At 44.4% G+C, this 21,260-nt stretch overlaps 2 protein-coding genes across 8 annotated transcripts in view; both read left to right on the forward strand.

Annotated features, from left to right (window-relative positions):
* DNAAF6 (dynein axonemal assembly factor 6) overlaps positions 1 to 19,724 on the forward strand; it is a 21,431-nt gene extending 1,707 nt beyond the window's left edge. For 4 of the 7 annotated variants that reach the window (XM_073360753.2, XM_073360758.2, XM_073360757.1 and 1 more), the window contains exons 2-7: positions 1,059 to 1,170; positions 7,325 to 7,394; positions 12,983 to 13,088; positions 15,765 to 15,876; positions 17,092 to 17,177; positions 19,303 to 19,724. In XM_073360753.2, the coding sequence (XP_073216854.1) occupies positions 1,072 to 1,170; positions 7,325 to 7,394; positions 12,983 to 13,088; positions 15,765 to 15,876; positions 17,092 to 17,177; positions 19,303 to 19,432 (603 nt within the window). In that variant the 5' untranslated portion in view covers positions 1,059 to 1,071 and the 3' untranslated portion in view covers positions 19,433 to 19,724. Of the gene's footprint in view, positions 1 to 57; positions 288 to 1,058; positions 1,171 to 7,324; positions 7,395 to 12,982; positions 13,089 to 15,764; positions 15,877 to 17,091; positions 17,178 to 19,302 lie in introns of all 7 variants that reach the window. The other 3 variants (XM_073360756.2, XM_073360754.2, XM_073360760.2) reach the window with 3 other exon arrangements.
* LOC140917596 (uncharacterized) lies at positions 2,574 to 4,831 on the forward strand. The gene is made up of 2 exons (XM_073360752.1): positions 2,574 to 3,731; positions 4,252 to 4,831. The coding sequence occupies exons 1-2, from the start codon at positions 3,164 to 3,166 to the stop codon at positions 4,794 to 4,796; spliced, it is 1,113 nt and encodes a 370-aa protein (XP_073216853.1). The 5' UTR covers positions 2,574 to 3,163; the 3' UTR covers positions 4,797 to 4,831.
* Positions 19,725 to 21,260: the final 1,536 nt, after the last annotated feature.

Raw genomic sequence — 21,260 nt, forward strand, 5'->3', positions numbered from 1 at the left:
ATCGACTAACCACTTTTGAAAATCTTGTCATAAATTATCTGTACCTTCTCTGTACAGGATTGGATGACACAACAGTTAAAATAAAGTGGCTGGTTTACATGAGAGCTGTGACAATGACGGCAACAACTAGATGTTTCATGAAAAACAGTCTAGTACAGCTATAGCCTTATATCCTAGGAAAAGGACAATTGATGGAAGAAGAACAAAATGATTCTGTTTGATGCCTGTAGAAAGAGTTTAGGATTAGGTCTCACAGGCTGCGTCTACACAAAGGAATGGACCCATAGGTAGGTGATGCAGTGGGATAACACCAGCATAAGAACCATTGGTATTATGCATCAACATTAGTTGTGTTGTTTTGTGTGCCATTTTCCCCATGTCCCAATTAGTGCTGTACTACATTGCCGTAGTTGCATTGCCCTTTGAGTAGCAATCCCACAGTTCCTGGCACAGCTAACTGAAGCAAAAATTTATGGGAGATTTTGAAAGACCTTCTGGGATCCCAAGGGGATTCTGGGAGAAGAGGACAAACAATCATCGTTCACCTCATAAATAGAGCCCTGCAAACCTGTGGCTATTCACAGATGATGTTTTCAGATCACAGATCAGCTGTGGATACAATTTTGAGGGAGGGGGCAGTGGGGAGTTGCCGCACGGCTCCCCGGGCCCAGGGAGGGGGCGGCGGGGAGCTGCCGCATGGGGGGCACCTTCAGGGCAGGGGGGGTGCAGAGCTGCCACAGGGCTGGGGGCGGGGGCGGACACAAGGTGGAAGTTTCACCTAGGGCGCGAAACATCCTTGCACCGGCCCTGGGTCCTGGCCCATGAGCGGGGCTTCTTGGAGCCACAATAATAATAAATAATGAGGCAATAGGGGCTAGATAAGTACCTTAGAAAGTTTTCTAACTATCTTGCTTCATAAATAGTAGGATCGGTGTGTGTTTCTGCCCAGAAATGATCACATCTAGAAAACAAACAAAGTGCTTTTGTATTGTTATTTAAAAAAACAAGGAAAAAGTAATTGTTCTTTCTTCAGCTGTTATGTTTGTTTCTGTACACAGGTGAGCAATAGATATGGATCTAGACAGCGTTTCCCAATTCTCTTCTCTGCAAGCTCTCGCTAAACTGCTTGCTGACCCTCAGGAAGAAGATAATGAAGACAATGATCTTGGGGTGAGTACCTGACAAGAAATAAGGAATACTGTAGTCGCATGGGGCCAAATGCAGGTCTGGTAGAAAATGCTGCAACTCCCATGGAAGTCAAAAGTCCAAGGGCCTGATTCTCCTTTCTTGCTGATTTTACGTTGGTGTAACTCATTGACCTCTATGGATTGATTTTAATTTAATGTAATGTAAAAAGAGAATCAAACCTAGAAATCTTTTCAGGTGCTAGATTGATTGAAACAGGAGGAAAATTATTGCAGGGTGGCATTCTACGGAGAGGGAAAAGAAGAAATAGTAGGAAAGCTCATGCTCCTGGGAACAGGAGAGAAATTGAATGCTCTAGTCAAAAGGAAATGAAAACTAGCCTCAAACGCAGACTTAGCCCTCCCTTTCCCCACAGTCTGCTATAGATGAAGGCATTTACTCCTAGAGACAAATGGCTTCATAGGAAGGGATAAAAAGATGCAGTGCAACTTGAGAGTAAAGCCTGTGATAATTGGGAGGAGACTCAGTGTACTGATTATGTGTGTCTCTGAAACATTTTAGAGATAACTGATTGTTGGAGGGGATAGAATTGGGAGAGGTGAGTAAGCATTGCAAGATGAAAAATTTGGAAACAATGATTAAGGAAAGAAACATCTTTGCATTCTTTTATCTAGATGACAGTCATGGTGTCTGGAAAGTGTACTCTATGCCCATACTATGTTATTGTCACTGTTGTTGGTATTTTCTGAGTGTGTGTATCAGGGGAGTTATGTTTCTGGCCCTGTTTAGGCCACAGCAGGCTAAGCAACCTACAGTGGTGCAAGGAGTCTTCACAACTCTTTGAAAAGTCTGATAGAATCTTGTACATGTTCTGTTATGGCATAAATAAAAATGACAAATGTCTCAGTCCTCTTTCATGACATCGCATCCACTACGGGAGCCAACTGGCTGGCCTTAGAACCTTCTTGTGTAGTAGTCTTCATTTGGGGTTGGATGCAAGTCCCTCAAGATCTACCTTCAATAGCGGGAGGATATGAATCCTCCACACTCCCTAATCATCCCTCAATTCTTCTATATCTGCCTTTGAAAGTTATTATTATGCCTTACTATCTTGTCAGAAAAGAAATCTCGATCATTTGTTTATGTCTTATTAATAAAATGAATAACACTTCTGTGCCAGCAATGGAAAATTGCCCTCAGTGATGCCCATGAAGTCTGTGTCAGTCTTCTTGTATGCTGTGTAGCTGTAACCATGTTGTCTCCCAGGACATTAGAGAGACAAGGTGAGTGAGGTAATATCTTTTATTGGACCAACTTCAATAAAAGATATTACCTCACCCATTTGTCAATCTTCTTGGTAATTTGGAATATTTGTTTTATTTATTGTCCTCTGCATGTGAAGTGCTTTTATCAAACCAAGAAATTTTTAGAAAACATAGCAATGGTTCACACTGACTGCCTATTAGCATTACAGTGATTCATCATTTAAAATAAATGTTATTGCCTTGCATGATTGCTGGCGTTAAAAAGATTCTAAATGCTATGATGGGACTGCATGTAGTACACAAAATTGGTATGCAGCATTGTCATGGCAGGCAAAGTGGGGCAGTTTTCCCAAGTGCCCCATAGGAAAGATCTCTGAGGCCTGGTCTACAGTATGCAGTTATTTCGGAATTAGCCAAGTTACTTCAAAATAAAACTGATCCCGTCCACAAGAACAAACCAATTTTTTTGATTTAAAGGGCTCTTTAATCCGATTTCTGTACTCCACCTCAGCAAGTGGAGTAGCGCTAAAATCGAGATTGCAGTTCCAGGTTACAGGTACTGTGGATGCAATTTGACGTTATTGGCCTGCAGGAGCTATCCCAGAATGCTCCCTTGTGACCGCTCTGGACAACACTCTCAACTCCGATGCATTAGCCACGTAGGCAGTAAAAGCCGCAGGAACTTTTGAATTTCCTGTTTGGTCACCATCAGCACAGGTAACCATCAGCACAGTCCACCATCACAAGCGACCATGCAGAGTCTACCATCACAAGAGACCACACAATCCCGGATTCGCAGACAAGCTCCAGCTTGGTCTGAACAGGAGGTACGGGATCTCATCTCATGTTGGGAAGATGAATCTGTTATGGCAGAACTATGTTCCAAAAAAAGAAATGCAAATACGTACATTAAAGTCTCCAGGGCCAATGTGGAAAGAGGTTACTCCACGGACACAGAGCTGTGTTGTAGAAAAATCAAGGAGCTCAGGCAAGCGTACCAAAAAGCCAGGGAGGAGAACGGGCGCTCTGGGTCACAGCTCCATACATGCCGCTTCTACCGTGAGCTGCATGCAGTTATGGGGGATGATGCCACAACTACCCCACCACTGTCCATGGACACCTGCAAGGGGGGAGTAGCACGGAGTGAGGAGGATGAGTTTTTGGAGGACGAAGAGGAGGAGGAGGAGGACAGTGCACAGGCAGCAAGTGGGGAATCCATTTTCCCTCCTAGCCAGGAACTATTCTTAACACTGGAGCCAATAGTCTCCCCCCACTCCCAAGGCATGCTCCCAGACCATGACCCTGGAGAAGGCACTTCTGGTGAGTGAGAGCTTGATCAGAGCCACACGGTGGGGGGGTGGGGGAAACCCAGCCATGCTGGGCTGTTCGCGTTTAGTTTAAAGGGCTCATCCCTGCTCAGAGCCTCATCGAAGCCACGCGGTGGGTGTGGGGTGGAGGGGACGGTGTTGTGTGAAGCGATCATCCCAGACAGCCCACAGGCCCTCCTTTTATATGGCAAATCCACCAGGCATTGCTTGCTATGGGAAAGGGGGCCCTGCCGTTTGAAAGCATTGAAATGAATGCGGAAGAAGCAGAAGCCCGCGGGCCCCCAGGGCTTACCATGGCTGCATGAAAGCTGAATTCTGTTGCCTGGCCGCATATGATGGCTTACTCACACCAAAGTGGCAGGCACTTCAGTATAAGAGGTAAAATGCGACTTTGTACAGAGAAAACATGTGCTGTGTACTATGAAGTGCCTGTTTCACTGAGAAAGAGTGTCCCCTTTGTTCTCTAAAATGTATCTTTTAAAATACTACCCTCCCTTTTTCTCCTCCTGCAGCAGGCGTAAATGTTTCAGCACGGCCCCTATCTACTCCGTCCCAGAGGCTGGTCCAGATTAGAAGGCAGAAAAAACGAACTTGGGACGACATGTTTGCTGAGCTCATGCAGTCCTCCCGCACTGATAGGGCCCAGCTGAATGCATGGAGGCAAACAATTGCAGAGTCGCGTAAAGCGTTACATGAATACGAAGAGAGGAGGGATGTGCACGATGAGAGCAGGCAGGATGCTATGGTCAAGCTCATGGCGGAGCAAACTGACATGCTCAGCTGTATGGTAGATCTAATGTGGGAAAGGCAGCAAGACCACAGACTGCCACTGCAGCCCCTGTATAACCACCCTCCCTCCTCCCCAAGTTTCATAGCCTCCTCACCCAGACGCCCAAGAACACAGGGGGCGGGAGGCTACGCGGACTCACACAGTCAACCCCAGAGGATTGCACAAGCAGCGGAAAGCTGGCATATCCTAAATTTTGATTTGGTTTCTGGACTTGTCCTTCCCTCCTCCTCCACCCCCTTAACCCAATACCCGCCCTCCCCTGTCTAGCTTCTGATTTCTCTCAATGTTTTGTGCAACAAATAATAAAGAATGGTTTTTAAACAATTGTGACTTTATTTCCTTTCATATATATAGGAAGCGGGTAACTTTAAGAGAAACAAACATAACTCTCACACTGTACCCTGGCCAGTCATGGAATTGGCTTTCAAAGCTTGTCTGATGTGCAGCGCACTCTGCTGTGCTTTTCTAATCGCCCTGTTGTCTGGCTGTGCGAAACTGACCACCAGGCGAGTTGCCTCAACCTCCCACCCCGCCATAAATGTCTCCCCCTTACTCTCACAGATATTGTGGAGCACACAACAAGCAGCAATTACAATTGGAATATTGGTTGTGCTGAGATCTAACCGAGTCAGTAAACTGCGCCAGCGTGCTTTCAAACGTCCAAACGCACATTCTACCACCATTCTGCACTTGCTCAGCCTATAGTTGAACTGCTCCTTACTACTGTCCAGGGTGCCTGTGTACGGCTTCATGAGCCATGGCATTAAGGGGTAAGCAGGGTCCCCAAGGAAAACTATAGGCATTTCAACATCCCCAACAGTAATTTTCTGGTCTGGGAAGTAAGTTCCTTCCTGCAGCTGTTCAAACAGACCAGAGTTCCTGAAGATGCGAGTGTCATGCACCTTTCCCCCATCCCACGTTGATGTCGATGAAATGTCCCTTGTGATCCACCAGTGCTTGCAGCACCATGGAAAAGTACCCCTTGCGGTTTATGAACTGGCTGCCCCGGTGTTCCAGGGCCAAGATAGGGATATGCATTCTGTCTGTTGCCCCACCACAGTTAAGGAACCCCAGCGCATTAAAGCCATCCACAATGGTCTGCACATTTCCCAAAGTCACTACCCTTGATAGCAGCTGGTCAATGATTGCATTGGCTACTTGCAGCACAGCAGCCCCCACAGTAGATTTGCCCACTCCAAACTGATTCCCGACTGACCGGTAGCTGTCGGGCGTTGCAAGCTTCCACAGGGCTATGGCCACTGGCTTATCAACTGTGAGGGCTGCTCTCATTTTGGTGCCTTTGCACTTCAGGGCAGGGGACAGCAAATCACAAAGTTCCATGAAAGTGGCCCCACGCATACGAAAGTTTCTCAGCCACTGGGAATCATCCCATACCTGCAACACTATGCAGTCCCACCAGTCTGTGCTTGTTTCCCAGGCCCAGAATCGGCGTTCCATGGCATGAACCTGGCCCAACACCACCACGATTTCCCAATTGCCACATGCCGTGCTTCTAGGAATGTCTGTGTCCAAGTCCTCATCATTAACGTAATCACACTGTCGTCGCTTCCTCACCCAGTTTTGCAGGTATTGCACATACTGCTGGATAATGTGCGAGGTATTTACAATGGTCAAAACTGCAGCGGAGATCTGAGCGGGCTCCATGGCTATGGAGCCTGCATGGATAATCATGGAAAAAGGATGCGAAACGTAGGAGAGCAGAGTGGCAGTGGAAGAGGTGCTGTTTGGTTCACGGTAGCTGAAAAAAGGTGGGAAATGGTTGTCTTCTGTTGCTTTCACGGAGGCTGGAGCCCAGGACAGACAACATAGAGAAGCTCGGAAGCGCGGCAATAGTGGGAGAGCAGAGTTGGCAGCGGAAGCTGTGCTGCTCGGTTCACGATGTCCAAGCAGAGTTGGCAGTGGAAGCGTTCAATGAGAAAGAGTAGATAGTAGAGATTACATAGGAAGATGAGAGGAAATGAGAGATGGATTTATAGTAGCAGGAGAGCAGCGGTGCACCGTCTGCTGAAAGCAGTATGGCGTCTGCACGCCAAAAAGGCGCAAAACGATTGTCTGTCGTAACTTTCACGAAGGGAGGAGCAACTGATGACACACACCCAGAAACACCCAAGAGAATGTTTTTGCCCCATCATGCACTGGGAGCTTAACCCAGAATTCCAAAGGGTAGTGGGGATTGCCGGAACTGTGTGATAGCTACCCACAGTGCACCGCTCCGACATTCAATGCTAGCCTTGGTACTGTGGACGCACTCTGCCGAATTCACACGCTTTAGTGGGGACACAGAAGACCGAATGTATAAAATCGCTTCCGAAAATTCAAATAGAATAATTTCGAAATAATTTTGTACTGTAGACATACCGTTAGATGCTAGCACATGTGGCTATAAAGCCATAGTTATGGGGTTCTTGTTTAAATGTAGCACATCAAGGCCATGGTCTCATTGGTGAGAATGAGGTGGGAATTGTTACATAGTGGTTAGAGCAAAGACTGTGACACAAGACTTTTCAGTATTGCCATTGATTTGGACAAATAATTTAACTTTTCTGTGCCTCATTTTCTCCATCTCTAAAGTGGGGATGATAATAATGCTTATAGGGAAGTTGTGAAAATGTAATTAAAGTTTGTAAAAGCATTCTGATATAGATAGCTATTGTAGATATCCTTTGATGAACACTGCTCTGTAAATACAAAGTATTATTGCTATTAATTGTTTATTATTATTACTGAGGTGGGCTATGAGAACATTCATTTCAGTTGTATTTGGCTTTTTTTAGTCACATTCTTCTACTGTTAGCGCCGTGGGTCCTGGGAATATCGGACCAGCAAAGAAAGCAGAGCCTACAGGTAAGTTGAGTTGTAATAGAATGGTGTCAGCAAAGACAGGGATCCACCATTACACTACCACAATAAAATAGCTGTAATAGCAGCTGCCTCTGACATAGCTCGTCTCAGCTATGACTGAGGGCGGTTGCTTTCAGGGCTGGCCCACAACATTTTGGCACCTGAGGCAGGGAGCTCAAATGCCGCCCCCCAATACTCCCTCACTTGGGCCAAAACTTTGAAAGGTCTCAATTCTGCCTTCTTCCTGTTCTACTCCTCTCATGGTACTGCTCTGCTACCTACCCCAATAAAGGAGAACCAACAACTTAAAATGCCTTGTTCAAAAATTTTAAGTAACACTTAACTTTCAAATGCCTGAACAGCAAATGTAACTTTTCTTGTCTGCATAGTAAACACTGGCATTTTTATCTGTTTGAATAATCAAAGCGGTGCTTTCCGTGCCTTCTTGGTTGCAAAGATTTGAACTGCTTCCTGCTGAAGGTCCACAGTCTGGGCCAGCTCATGCTCTACTGAGGTGGTTGCAAGCCCGACCAGCCTCTCCTGTGTCACTGTGGACCGTAGATGTGTTTTTATTAACTTCAGCTTGGAGAAGCTGCGTTCTCCACTGGCAACGGTTATAGGAAGTGTTAGAAGTATGCGCAGAGCAACAAAAGCATTTGGAAAGAGGGTGGTCATCTTATTTGTTCACATATATTCCAGAACAGCATTTGGAGTTGATCCTGCTGAAATGTATCTTGAAAGGGCTTTCAGTTCATCACCTAAATTACTCACATCAATATCGCACATGTCATCATGTGTCAACACTGTCTCTAGTGCCCTGCATTGCTGGTGTAGGTCTTCTTCAGCTACAGTGAGGAGTTTGGGAATATCCTACAACATCCCAAATATACTGCTGTGTTCCTTGAGCTGCATGAAACGTTCTTCAACTGACTGTATTGCACAATCTAGCACCTGGTTAAAGAATTCAACTTTGAATTGTTGTTTGGGGTCTCTTATGGGATTATCCCATGCCTCGTAATCAAAATGTCTTCTTCTTCGGTGACTCTTGTATTCTTGAATGGGTGGGAAATTAGCTTCAGTGTGAAGTTCCTCTGCCAACTTCTGTGCATTCTTCAGAACGTTTTGAAATCCCTCATCTGACTGGTAAGACTGTAGGTATGACTTTGCTTTATCCAGTTGTTCCATTGCTCCAGATATATCAAGATATACCTTGGAGTCTTGGAGATATACCTTGGAGTCTCTTGCTTACAACATTTATTTCAAACAGTATGTCATGCCACTACACTAAGCCACACAGAAATCTGAAGTTAGGTATGTTTCTGGTGATTCCATTTCCCTCTGCCACTGTTCTCCCATGAACAGTTCCTGTCATAGCATTATCCTCCATAATGGCAACTATGGCATCATCTATCTTCCCAATTTGGTGTTTGATAGGCTTTATTGCCTCCACTCGACTTTCCCATTGTGTGGCACTCAGTGGTTTCAGTGTCAGAGAGGATGTTTCCAGATGTTGTTTCAAAATTTGCCATCGACAAGTTGATGCAGAGAAAAATACATAGATGCTTTGAATTACGTTAAAAAATTCAGCAGCTTCACTAGAAGCTGGTTCTGCATCACTGACCATCAAGTTCAATGAATGAGAACTGCATAGGACAAAAAAAGCTCAAGGGTTTAACTCTCGGATCCGTGTCTGCACTCCTCTGTTCTTTCCTCTCATGTTGGCACCAGTATTATAGCCCTGACCTCTCATATCAGCTATTGCAATTCCCGTATCTTCCAGCTTTTTAAGAAGCACATTTGTCATACCAGCTCCTGTAGTATCATCAATGTCAGTAAATTCTAGAAAATGCTCTCTGTCAGTCACCATTGCAGGGACATTTTCACTAGGTTCTGTTGTTACAAAACGTACCATTAGTCATTTGTTCCACATGGCTGATGTCAGGTGTGCAGTCCAGAATAACAGAGTAATATCTTGCTGACTTCAGATCTGCCACAATCTTCTGTTTGACTTTTGTTGCCAGTAGCTGTATGATCTCATTTTGAATTGTTTTTCCAAGGTAGTGGTGTGTGCAGATTTCTTGAGTGGTGACTCTTCTTAGATGCTCCTGGAGTACAGCATCAAACTCAGCCATCAGCTCCACAATTTTAAGGAAGTTTCCATTGTTTGGCACATACAGCTGCTCTGAAGTGCCTCGCAGTGCTAGGTTTTGGGTAGCAAGCATTCTCTCAATAGCAATGAGCCTTTTCAGAATATTTTGCCAGTAAAGAGACTCCAATGCAATCTTCTCATGATGCTGATCATCTATGGTGGCCTTTAACTTTAGTTTCATCTCAAGCTCTTTCCACCTATGGAATGCTCTCTGGTGATTTGCTGCCTTCTCATGGCATGCCAGATTTCTAGCCAGATTTTTCCAGTCCTTTGTTCCTGTAGAACTCAATGCGGCTGGAACATTAGACTGGAAGAGTTTGCAACAAAAACAGGACGCAGCACTCTGGTTTTTTGCGTACATAAGCCATGGGCTTTCCACTTTGTCACCATTGGGAATTTCACGCCAGTAATGTGTTGGGTGGAAACTTCTGTTTTCATTGTCTTTGAGGAACATGAAGTTTTTCACTTGCTGTGGCCTATGCAGTACAAGGAAGTCCCTTAGGCTACTGCTCAAGTGGGTCCACAGTCCTGGATCACCTAGACTTAAGGAACTAAACTCAGCAGCAGCTGTTTCTTGTGCCTCCACCACACTCTTCTCTGATCTACACTTTTTTTCAGGAATGTGCATGGTTACATCCATTTGAGATGGAGATATGGATGCTGCTGTAGCTGCCAGGTCACCTGCACTCTGATTAACTGGAAGATCAGGCATCTCCTCACCACTCACATCCTCACTGGGGCCGGAAGGCTCACCATGAACATTTGTGTTTATGTATCTTAGGAGAGCTCCTTCCTGCTTAAATAGAAAAGCTTCCTTTGCTTTGTTTCTTTTTCTGAATGCTGCCCCAGAGGGGCATTTTCTTCTTTCACTCATGACTGCTGTTCTGTGCCAGCTATAGTGGCTCTCAACACTCAGTTGAAGGGGACAAATGAGCAGGCTGGTAGCAGAGCCTGAGTGAGGGACGATATCAGTGTCTTAAGAGCCTAACTGGCTCCTACTACTTCAGTTGACTGCCTGTTCTCCTCAAGTGGGTTCAGGGAAGCAGGAGGAAACAGGAAGCTCCCTGAGAAGTTGGTGTTAATCAGTCCAGACTCCTGGGGGTGCTAGGGAGGTACATAAGAAGCTCCTCCTCCTCTCTCTTCCTGCAGCTCCTGCTGCTTTCTGTTATTCCCTCCCACCTTTTCTCCTGCCTGTCTGTTGTGTCTCGTGCCCTCTTTCCTCCAGCATAGCACTCCACCATCTCTGTACATCTAGAGCAGAGAGAATACATATGCACCAGCAGCAGACACAATTTTCTACACTCTGGGTCCTAGTGGTGCCCTCTCACAGTCTGGCACCTGAGGCGGTCGCCTCAGTTCACCTCCTGGTAAGCCCAGCCCTGGTTGCTTTCCTCTTTGTTGAGAGGGGAACAATAATATTTTACATGTACATTATATGGCACTTTTTAACCTGAAGGGTTGAAACACTTTATAAACTCTGTACATAGAGTGCCACTGAAATGTAGCATATCTGAGATGGAGCGTATCCGCCACAGAAGACAGCACACTGCCCTGTTATGGGACAAGGGGGAAATATTGGCAAACATCTATTCTTACAAAAAATGCTGTGGAATCTTCAATGCTCACACAAAGCAGACAAGAGCTTGGTTTTTAGAGCTCATCTTCACATAAACTGCATGGAACTCAGTTTATCCACCCAATAAGGAGGAGAAGTTACTACCCACCATGAAACCATAGACATCTTCCTCAACCCACCCACCCCCCCCCCCCAGCAAAAGTCACACAAACCTATTTAGGAAAAAGCTTGAGAGAAGAACTGAGCCTTAACTCTGTGCCCTGAAGATCAACAAACTCAAACTGTGCCAGAGCAAGGGGAAAGGAAATTCCTCATTCAAGGTACCCCTCATAGAACATGCTGCCTCCAGTCCTCAGTTGGGAAGTTGGAAATTGCAGCACAAGTGGTGACAACTCCACTGGTCACATGTAAAGAGAGAGGCAGGCTCTCAGACAACTGGAACCTAAGTCCTCTAGGGTCTTATGCATTAATGTCAACACCTTGAATTACATCCAGAAAAAAAAAAAAAAAAGAAAGTCAGTGTAGTCTTTGCAGAATGGGTGTAGTATCCTTCCTGCTGCTAAAACTATCAGATAGTTGGGCAGCTGCATTATCCACCAGCTGTACCATTTGCATAGTCTTCAAGAGTGGCCCAATAGTAGTGACAGGTTTCAGAGTGGTAGCCGTGTTAGTCTGTATCAGCAAAAACAATGAGGAGTACTTGTGGTACCTTAGAGACTAACAAATGTGTTTGGGCATAAGCTTTTGTGGGCTAAAACCCACTTCATCTGATGCATGGAGTGGAAAATACAGTAGGCAATTATATATATACACAGTATATGAAAAAATGGGAGTTGCCTTACTAAGAGTGGGTCAGTTCTAACAAGATAATTCAATTAAAGTGGAAGTGGGCTATTATCAACAGGAGGAAAAATCACTTTTGTAGTGGTAATCAAGGTGGGCCATTTCAAACAGTTGACAAGAAGGTGTAAGTAACAGTAGGGGGAAATTAGCATGGGGAAATAAGTTTTTAGGTTTTTTTCATGTAGTGTGTATATATCTCTGCCTACTGCATTTTCCACTCCATGCATCAGATGAAGTGGGTTTTAGCCCAGGAAAGCTTATGCCCAAATACATTTGTTAGACTCTAACGTGCCGCAAGTACTCCTCGTTGTTTTTGCCAATAGCAGTGAGTCATTCCAGACGTCACAATGACATGGAGAACTGCAGTGAGAGCTGTGTCTAAAAGAAACAGTCTCAAATATAACAAAGATGCTTTTAAACACTGTTTCTGCTTAGGAATCCAGAAACAATCAGGGAGCCAAAAGAACCCCAATCTATATACTGGATGAAGGGAAGACACGTCCCCTCAATAATAGGGGTAGATACCATCCCTGCCATATTCCCTATTTGCTTTTTCCCAGTGTACATCATCACCTTTGTTTTGCATATCCCCAAGGATTTATGAAAAGGACTGTGATATATTGTGCTGTTTATAAATGAGAGGAGAAAGGGGATCCCTTTACAAATCATTTCTGTTCACTTAAAATCCTATTTGGAGAAGTCTCAGTATCCTGTAATCCCTTTAGATTTCACCCATCCCAATTTGAGGAATGCCTGATGTTTTGTGACATGGAGCAGAATGTTCCCTGACTTGTTCCACACACAGGGTGGGCAAAAGAGAGTAAAATTTATGGAAATAAAAAATCGCCTCTTTTTCTAAATCTCCACTTAGATTGTGGCTAGGTAGATCCTAGGGAGACTAGGAATACCGTGAAATATCTTTTATCAGACAACCACACCATGGTTAAACACAGCAACCCTAGAAAGACAGACCTATCCTAGAAACTGACAGTATCAAATTCTCGCTTTCATCCCCTCTCCTAGTCACCCCTGATGTGAAGTCTGGAAATAGTAAAGATATCTGGAATACAGAGGAGGTGCCAGAAGGATCAGAGTTTGATGATATCTGGGATCCAAGGGAACAGCCAGAGTAAGTGTAACAGAGCTAAAACTGTGTGCATGGGTTTTGTGTAGCTGAAATACAAGCATGTTCTGCATAGCATATATATTGTGTTTACAACAAAACACACACTACTGAAAAGCTTGTGTCATGGAAGGGCAGAAGGGATGTACACTAGGGGTACGTTTCACTGCAATGTAAGCCCAGGGTTAGTGGGACTTGAGTCATGTCAGGGAACCTTGGGCTTTGAGGATCTACACTGTGTTTTACCCCTACGTTAAGTCTTTTCCAAGTGACGCGTGAACCTTGGGCTCTGGCATCCACATTGCAGTGCACAGACCCAAGTCAAAGTAACCATATCCCAGGGTCCCTAATGCCCCCAACTCCCGCAGCTCTAGAACTGTGGTGCGGTGTGGGAAAACTTTACTGCCCACCCTGCACATTACTAGGAAGCAGCTTGCTTTGCAAAAGGCTGGATCGGTTTGCTCTCCATTGCAAACCCAGGAGACTCTCTGATAGTATGCTTGCAGATCGGTGATCAGAACAGAATGGGTTAATGCTAACCTGAGCTGCTGCTATTTGCAAAATGGGGGTGGCTTCTGTTTTCAGTAGAGTGGATTGTAAACTGTTGGAAATTGTCCCATGGAGTTGTGGGATACTGACTCCCATGACCCGAGTCAAGTAGGGTTGTGTCAACACTGCAAACCAATAGGGCTCGGACCTTGGGTCTTGGCTTAACTCAAGCTTGGACCCTTCAACCCTGCAGGGTCCTGGGACCCTGGGTCTGAGCCCTAGATTAGCACAATTGCAGTGTAGATGCACGGTAGATATATCCTGATGGGCTTTGCCTCCAAAGCAGCAACAATTAAAAAGTGACTTTAATCTCTTCTGTGGAGGAGACCTTCTAATCTCATTACTGAAATTTGGAGTCTGTTATCCCTGTTATAAGATTATTCCCAGTGTCAGATGCTTGTGTAAAGTAGGATTAGGAGGGAAAGGAGGCCAGTGCCAAAATTTATTAGCCTTCATACATGCCAAGTTTGTATACAACATTACTGAATTTACCTGCTGCTTTTATGACAGTAAGTGAGAGTTCCATTCTTTTGATAATGCTGTACTGTATGGGGGGCTTTGGATTTATATTTATATTGCAGGGAATTAAGTGCTTTAGAGGCAAATACCTGCTGTTGGAGCAGTATTTTACAGGCAATGTTACTTTTCTAATGGATGGCATTCAGTCAGAGATGGATTGTAAGAGGACAGCCTAAAAATACTAATAGACTTCTTCCTTCCCCACCTCAAATAAAGCATTCTTAAGTAGATGCTGTCATGTAGTTTAGGTTGGAAAGTGCTCTGAAGTGCTCTGGAAGATTCTCCGGCTCCAAGGGGTCAACTAATCCAAAAGGCAGCCTTTACATTTATTATCACAAAATATTGCACCCCTGAGGGCCAGATTCTCCGTTGGTGTAAATTGGAGTAGTTTCATTGAAGTCAACAGAGCTACACAGTGTATACCTGATTGAAGATCTGGCCCAGAATTTCCACTTTTCTCTGTGCATAAATACAATTAGCCACTCAGTTGCCTGATCTAAAAACTAGGCTGATTTTTCCCCTTTAAAATTAGACCTTAAAAATGAACATTTTTGACAGTCCCCTGTTTAGCCTCCGCTTATGCACCCACATACATTTGTGCACACATTTTTATTTAAAACTATGACTTCTATTGTCCTGTCGAGGTAAGGTAAATTTGTCCAATGCTGATATGAACCAAACTCTCTGGACTCATTCAGTCTCTACTGAAGGAGGTATATCTTTTCTTTGGCCCTGAGCAATTATGTACTGTGTAGCACAAATAAAATGAGAGTATAAATCTTCGTAATAGTTCATCAAATTAATGCATGGAAAAAGCCTTGAAAGATAAATCTAGAGCTGTTATTAGATAGATTTTACACTGACTGAGAGACTAGAATTGTGTTACATGCATGCATGACCACTGGAGATGAAAAAACAGCTTCTTTCCATACAACCTTTCAACAGTCTGGAGAAATTGCTCTATTTATTTTGCTCAATTTACTAAGAGTGTTACATGTTCTAAATACAATCTTCAGTTGTGTTTCCTCATTCATTAAAGACCAACAGAAAGAGAACATAGAATTCCAGATTTTGCTGCATTCTGAATTAGACAGACTGATTTGGAGAGAAAAAAATCAATGTATGTAAAATGGAATATCATTAAAATTAGCAGAGAAAGCTATATTATTTTTGGGCTCCAAGAGCCAAATGATGGACAGAAAATTGTTTGCAACTTAATTACTTGACTGCATCCTTTTAAAATTTTTCCACAGGGGGCTATCTAGGAGATCTAGGAGATAAATATCACATCCACATGGTTCAGTTTCCACCCCCAGTGTCTTATTCCCTGGTCCTGCAAAGGTTGATTGTGCTGTGGAGGCAGCATGCCCAGCATCTGGTGACAAGTGAAGGGTGACTCATTGTTCATCATGAGCCCTCCAGCCAACTATGAGAGACAGTGATAGTTATGAATAGAGTCCCAAGCCAGGTGTCCCTTTGAAGGGCATGTAAAATGGAGAATCTCAAGAGTGCCAGCAGAGATAAAAGGACCTATATTCCCAGAAGAAACAATATTATACTCTTCTTCTCATGCCCTCCCTTAACATGGAGATTCATACAGGGTTTGATGACCAGTTTTGTCTCTGCTAGGTATGAGATTTTATTCAAGCAACAGGTGGGAGCGGAGGACATCTTCCTGGGGATGAGCAGAAAGGACCCTTCCACAGCCTGTTGCGAGGACATGCTGGTGAGCATGAACCACAGCTCCAGTCCCTTCTCCTTCCCCTTTCCTCACTGTCTCCTTCAATGTAGCACATACCTACACAGCAGCTCTATTACTGTCTTTGGACCTATGCAGGATCTGCTAAGTAGCTTTCAGTGAATCTGCCATTGCCACTGCCCTGAGTATCATGCAGCTCCTTGAGAGCTAGATATATTCCGAAAATACACAACCTGCCCAGTTCTATGGGCCAGGTTCAGACCTGGTGTAAGTGGATGCAGGTCCAACTGGATGTTACACCCACTTACCTATAACCCTGTGTGGTTGGGGTTTTTTTTACACTTGCATAAACTCATTGAAGTGATAGTGCAGTTAAAGAATAGACTGTGTCACAGCCAAGTCGTGGGTGGCCAGACCTATTAGAACCAGAGTCCACAGTCATGAGACAGGAATCAGCTGCATCAGGATACCAGGAGGTCAGAAGCAGGATACAAACTGGAGATCAGCAACCACAAGTCAGATGCCAAGAGTCTCAAGCCAGGTTAGGGTGTTAGAGGAGCAGGAGCAGGATGGAACCCATTTGTTCAAACAACTTCCCGTTCCTGCTGCTTGCTTAAATAGGACCAGTGGGCCAATCAGCTGCTCTGGGACTCCACCAGTCAGTGCTCAGGGGCAGAGCCTCATACTAGGGCTGGACTTCATGTGGCCCAGGTAAGCTGCTGTTAGCAGGCTACCAGTGGGAGGGTTGAGTGTGGCTGCTCCAATGAACCCTATGGGCCTGGGTTTGAGAACTGTGGGTCATGACACTGTGTGAAGTAGTGGAACATTACAACATTGTGACAGCCCTCAAAGTCACAGGTATCTGAACCTCTCACCTTACTATATATGATCAGTGACCTCCTTCATCAGCAACATTCATGTGTATTTTATTCTAGTTGGTATAAGGTGCTCCAGGCCTTTACCAGAGCAGGGGCTTTCAGTGACTGCAAAATATCTTTCACGTAGGCTTTCAACTCCGGATTTGTGTAGAGGGTAGTGGTATCTGCAGACTTCATGAAACCACTGAAAGAAATTATTACTACTTCATCTTTCTTCCGATAGAAATCACCTCTGCTAAATGCTGGCCCTGATCATCTGTAGACCATAGTACTGCAAAGCTCATCCCAGCTTCCAGTGCATCTCTAGATTCCCCCTGCCATTACCTCTCCCACACTTCTGTCTTACTTGTACCTGTCCTTTCAGATTAAAATCAAACTGCCAGATACAAGGTCCTCGGACATTACACTTGACATCCAGGACAAGATTCTTGACCTTCGAACCCCAAAAAAGTAAGTGAAGCAGAATTGTTATAAGTTTTCTCTGTAATGGAATTTAACAAAGGCTTTAGGGGAATGCTCAGCAGCATGCAAAGGTGATGATGCAGATGTGATTATTTAATTGCAAGGAAAAATACAGATAGATGGAAACCCAGCCATTATTAATTTGTTAGATTAATAGTGGGCTGGGTTTGGGGCCCCTAAGACTAACATCTCTGGAAACCTCTATAATCCTTCTCTGACAAGGATAGCCTTAAAACAGCAAACCCTATGGGCCAAAATTGTAGTCTACAAAATTGGGCCTACAGTTCTGAATGCCTACTTGGTTATTTGGCCACAAATACCAAGTGTACATGCATACAGCTGTTCACACACAAAGATGGAGGACCATCTGCAAGTTGATCCAAGAGGTGTGATCTGGATTAAGGCCAGAGGAAAGTTGTCCCTAATAGGCTAACTATATAATACCACATGAAGGGCCAGCTTCATATCCTTCCAAAACCATTTTAAGCTCCGCATAACCTTTTATATACAGAGATCAGATGTTTTCCCTATCTTCCACCAACACAAAAGTGTTTTGGGTCTCCATGATTAGCAGGTTGAACATACACGCACAGCTCATATTCTTCCCATATTGAAAAGATCCAAACAGCCCCAATGTTTATTTTTAAGTTGATGCACAAATACACAGAGCTTCAAAGCACATATTTTGATAAATACTAAAGAAAAATTTTATTTTAAATATTAAAAAAAATAGGAATTGCCACATGGGAAACAAAAGTCCATAGGGCCTTCTGAGCACTGTTCAGACCCACTGAAGCCAATACAGTTATACCAGGCATGAATTTGACCAAAAGACCTGTGAATACTGGAAGGTCACACTAAATGTGGCCACCAAATTTTCCCTTCTGAAATGCAACACTAGTCTTTGGAAGTGATGCCAGTCAAAAAGCAGGAGAAATGCATATTAAGCCAGCAGCCACTGGCTAGGCAAAAACCCCTAGTTGGCAAAATCAGACATCTAAGAATAACACTGCAGCTGTAGGGAAACCTCAACATGCTGTTTCTCTTGTGATCCAGTTTCATTAGTGAGTCAGGGATTTGCCATATCTTCTTTGCTTCGAGACATTGCAAGTCCTGAATCCAGCAAATGAAGAGATTCTCAGTAAATCTAAAGGCTGTATAGGGCACTATCTGAGCTAGTGTTGATTTCCCAAGTACAGATGCAATTCCTTGCACTATGAAAGAAAGTAAGATTTTCAGTCTTATATTTTCAAATGCATCCAGTAAATGCTGGACACAGCTGAAGCTGGGGAGCACAAAGGAACTGTGTGCAGCTTTCTGGTCCTGGGGCTGGTTCTGTGTCAGTCCACTGTAAAGCTGCTTTAGGCTGCTCTGAACTATGCCAGCTCCCAGTGGCGCATTCCAGCAGCCAGGGCACAGGGAATTGGGACTACACCCCTCTCCCAGCAACCCCTACTACAGCAGAGGGCCTGGAGGGGCATGATGTAGAACCACATAGCTTAGAGCCTTGTTTAGAGTAGCCATGAGACTTCGCTGACTCTATGTAGTCAAGGATTCCCCCATGCTTGAAGTAATCCTTGGCTAGCCAGATCCCTTGGGATCACGGCCTCTTGTGTCATTGGGGTGGCCAAACTTTTAATCAGGATGCTCCTATTATTTTTTCTTCATTGGGGAAGCTAGGTTACTGCTCCCTGAGCTACATTTTCTTCAAACACATGTTCAGACTGTATGCATTATTCAGATTTTTACCACTGTGACAGCCTGTGGATGTGAGTCATTCTCACTCTGCAACTAAAATGCACCACTATGCAGCAGCAAGAGCTGTGAGAGGCCCGACAATCTATTACTGGAAATCTTTGTCAGAGCACAAAGCCAAGAGCGTGTTTAGAAAGAACCAGATTTGGAATAATTCGAGGGCCCAGTGGGGCAGAGCCCCAGTAGTTCAGTGTGTCCCACCACCTCACACTGTCCCACCACCTCACACTAAATTAACATGGCCCATCACATTCTGGTTTCTAAATAGCAAACACTAGCCTGGCACTAGTAATTTGCATTCCCTTCTCTAGTGCCTACTTAGGGCTGAGGCTGAAAAATCCCATTTCCTGTTTTCTAGGAAGCTGCTACTGCATCTCCCCCACCCTGTGGACAGCAAGAATGGCAAAGCTTGTTTCATCTCAGAAAAGGAGACCCTGGAAGTCACCTTGAGGATGGAAAGAGAGTTTGACTTCATCAACTTTGCCTAAGGGAAAATGGGGAACGTTTTCAAACAGTGATCTATATGGCTACCTGTTTGATAGCCAAACACTGGCCTATTCCCCTTGGGAATGGTTCAGGAAGGATAGATCCTTCCACTGCAGCTCCTGGTTGTGCAGTTAGGCAGTGTAATGATTTAATTAATGCATGCCACTAAAACGTATAAATTCTTGTGTGATATTGCTTGTACTTTGAAGAAACTGAGGCAGAGATGCCTCTGTCAGCTGTATTCTTCCCTTGCAATTGCTCAAATAAAGCTGTCTCTGATTTTGTTGCTTCTAAGCTGAGAGTGGAGTTTGTTTTCTTCCACATAAGTAATTTCAATAAACAGATTTGAAACATGCATAAAGATATAAAAAATATTTAGGAGAGTCATGCAGTTGGCATTAATGCATTTAAATTGGGAGTATTTTGATGAGAGAGGGACTTAAAATACTCCACCGGGTAAGATACAGTATACTTTCTATGTCCCAGATTTAGAAGGCCTCTTCATAGCATCTGTTCCAAATAGGAAAACAGGCCAATCTGCAGTATTTAAATATATATTTTCATGTATACTATATGTGCAACAAATGTCATTATTTATAAAATGAACACACGGAAAATATATGGTGTCTTTATGGCTGATGCCACATAATCAACCCTCAGTTATTCCATTCCTCTGCTTAGGCCAAGAATGGAGAGGAAGATGCAATGGTGGTGTTAAACCATCTGTGCTTCCTGTGTTCTGGGGCTTTGCAAGGGGCCTGCCTGATGCCCAAGCAAGCTAGAGCAGCCTCGGGGTTCCTCTAATTGACAGTCTTCTTACCATGGTCCCTGAGAATCAGAGAAGAGTAGATTATAAATTCTTTGGGATGGGGTATCTTTTTCTCCTGTGTTTGTTCAGTGCCTAGCACAGTAGAACCCTGGTTCATGAGAGAGGCTCCTAGGCAACAGTGCAATACAGATGAGTAATAATAGTGTAGTGCCCTCTGACCACACTTCCAACTACCCTCCAAATGCCCTCTCCCTGAGGGGCTGGGAGTGGGCTAGCACGGAACGCTTATTTCAGCTCTCCTCTTGCCGCGTAGGCCTTCTGTGCTGTAGGAGGCCATTTCCACCAACTTCAAGGCCCCTGGGAGCTGCAGGATAATGTAGCATGCACTTTATTCTGACTGCTGAACCTCTTGGCTTTCAAGAACAGTTTACTGAATTGCGTGGTGCAGTGTTAGCTACCCACCCTGCCGTGCCTCCACCTCTACCCTGATCTGTCTTATTAAACGGGAAGTACATGCTGTATTAATTGTGCCAATCTCCTCCTACCTCTACCCCTCTCCAAAGTGGATCCTGAGAGACTTCCTGTAAAAAGTAGTACTAGGGGAAAGCTTCTGTAAAAAAGCGTCACTTTCCAGAGGGGCTGAGGCATTGCAGAGGTTCCTCTGTGTAACCCTGGAGTACCTTCCAGAGACACAGCAGTATGTACCCAAGAAACACTCCTCCTTCACTAGCAGCCAGACCAATAAATCCTCATAACACTCTGCAGACATGCACTGGTGTTAATCATCCAAGAAGCAAACAGGTATCTGCTCCATGATTAGAGTGGAGAGAGGACAAACTGGACCTGGGCTTTGATGGATTGGATATGTTTAACAAGCAAGATCTTGTAATCAGTTTAACAATACAATGTCTTGGGTCTGCATGAAAGTGGAGGAAGGAGATTGACTTGCTCCACTGTGACCAGTGCCCATGCAGCTAATTTCATGACAGGTTGTAAAGGGGAGATGGATCCCTCATGATGGAGATGACAGACTGCCAATGATCTCCCACGAGAAACATTTT

The sequence above is a fragment of the Lepidochelys kempii genome, chromosome 9 (genome assembly GCF_965140285.1).
Source record: "Lepidochelys kempii isolate rLepKem1 chromosome 9, rLepKem1.hap1, whole genome shotgun sequence".
In the NCBI taxonomy this organism is placed as follows: Eukaryota; Metazoa; Chordata; order Testudines; family Cheloniidae; genus Lepidochelys; species Lepidochelys kempii.

What these genes read in the sequence shown, in the direction of transcription:
- LOC140917596 (XM_073360752.1), top strand. Translation starts at nt 3,164, where the DNA reads ATGCAGAGTCTACCATCACAAGAGACCACACAATCCCGGATTCGCAGA. An exon ending in CCCTGGAGAAGGCACTTCTG is followed by an intron (nt 3,732 to 4,251) that starts GTGAGTGAGAGC and finishes CTCCTCCTGCAG; the next exon opens with CAGGCGTAAATGTTTCAGCA.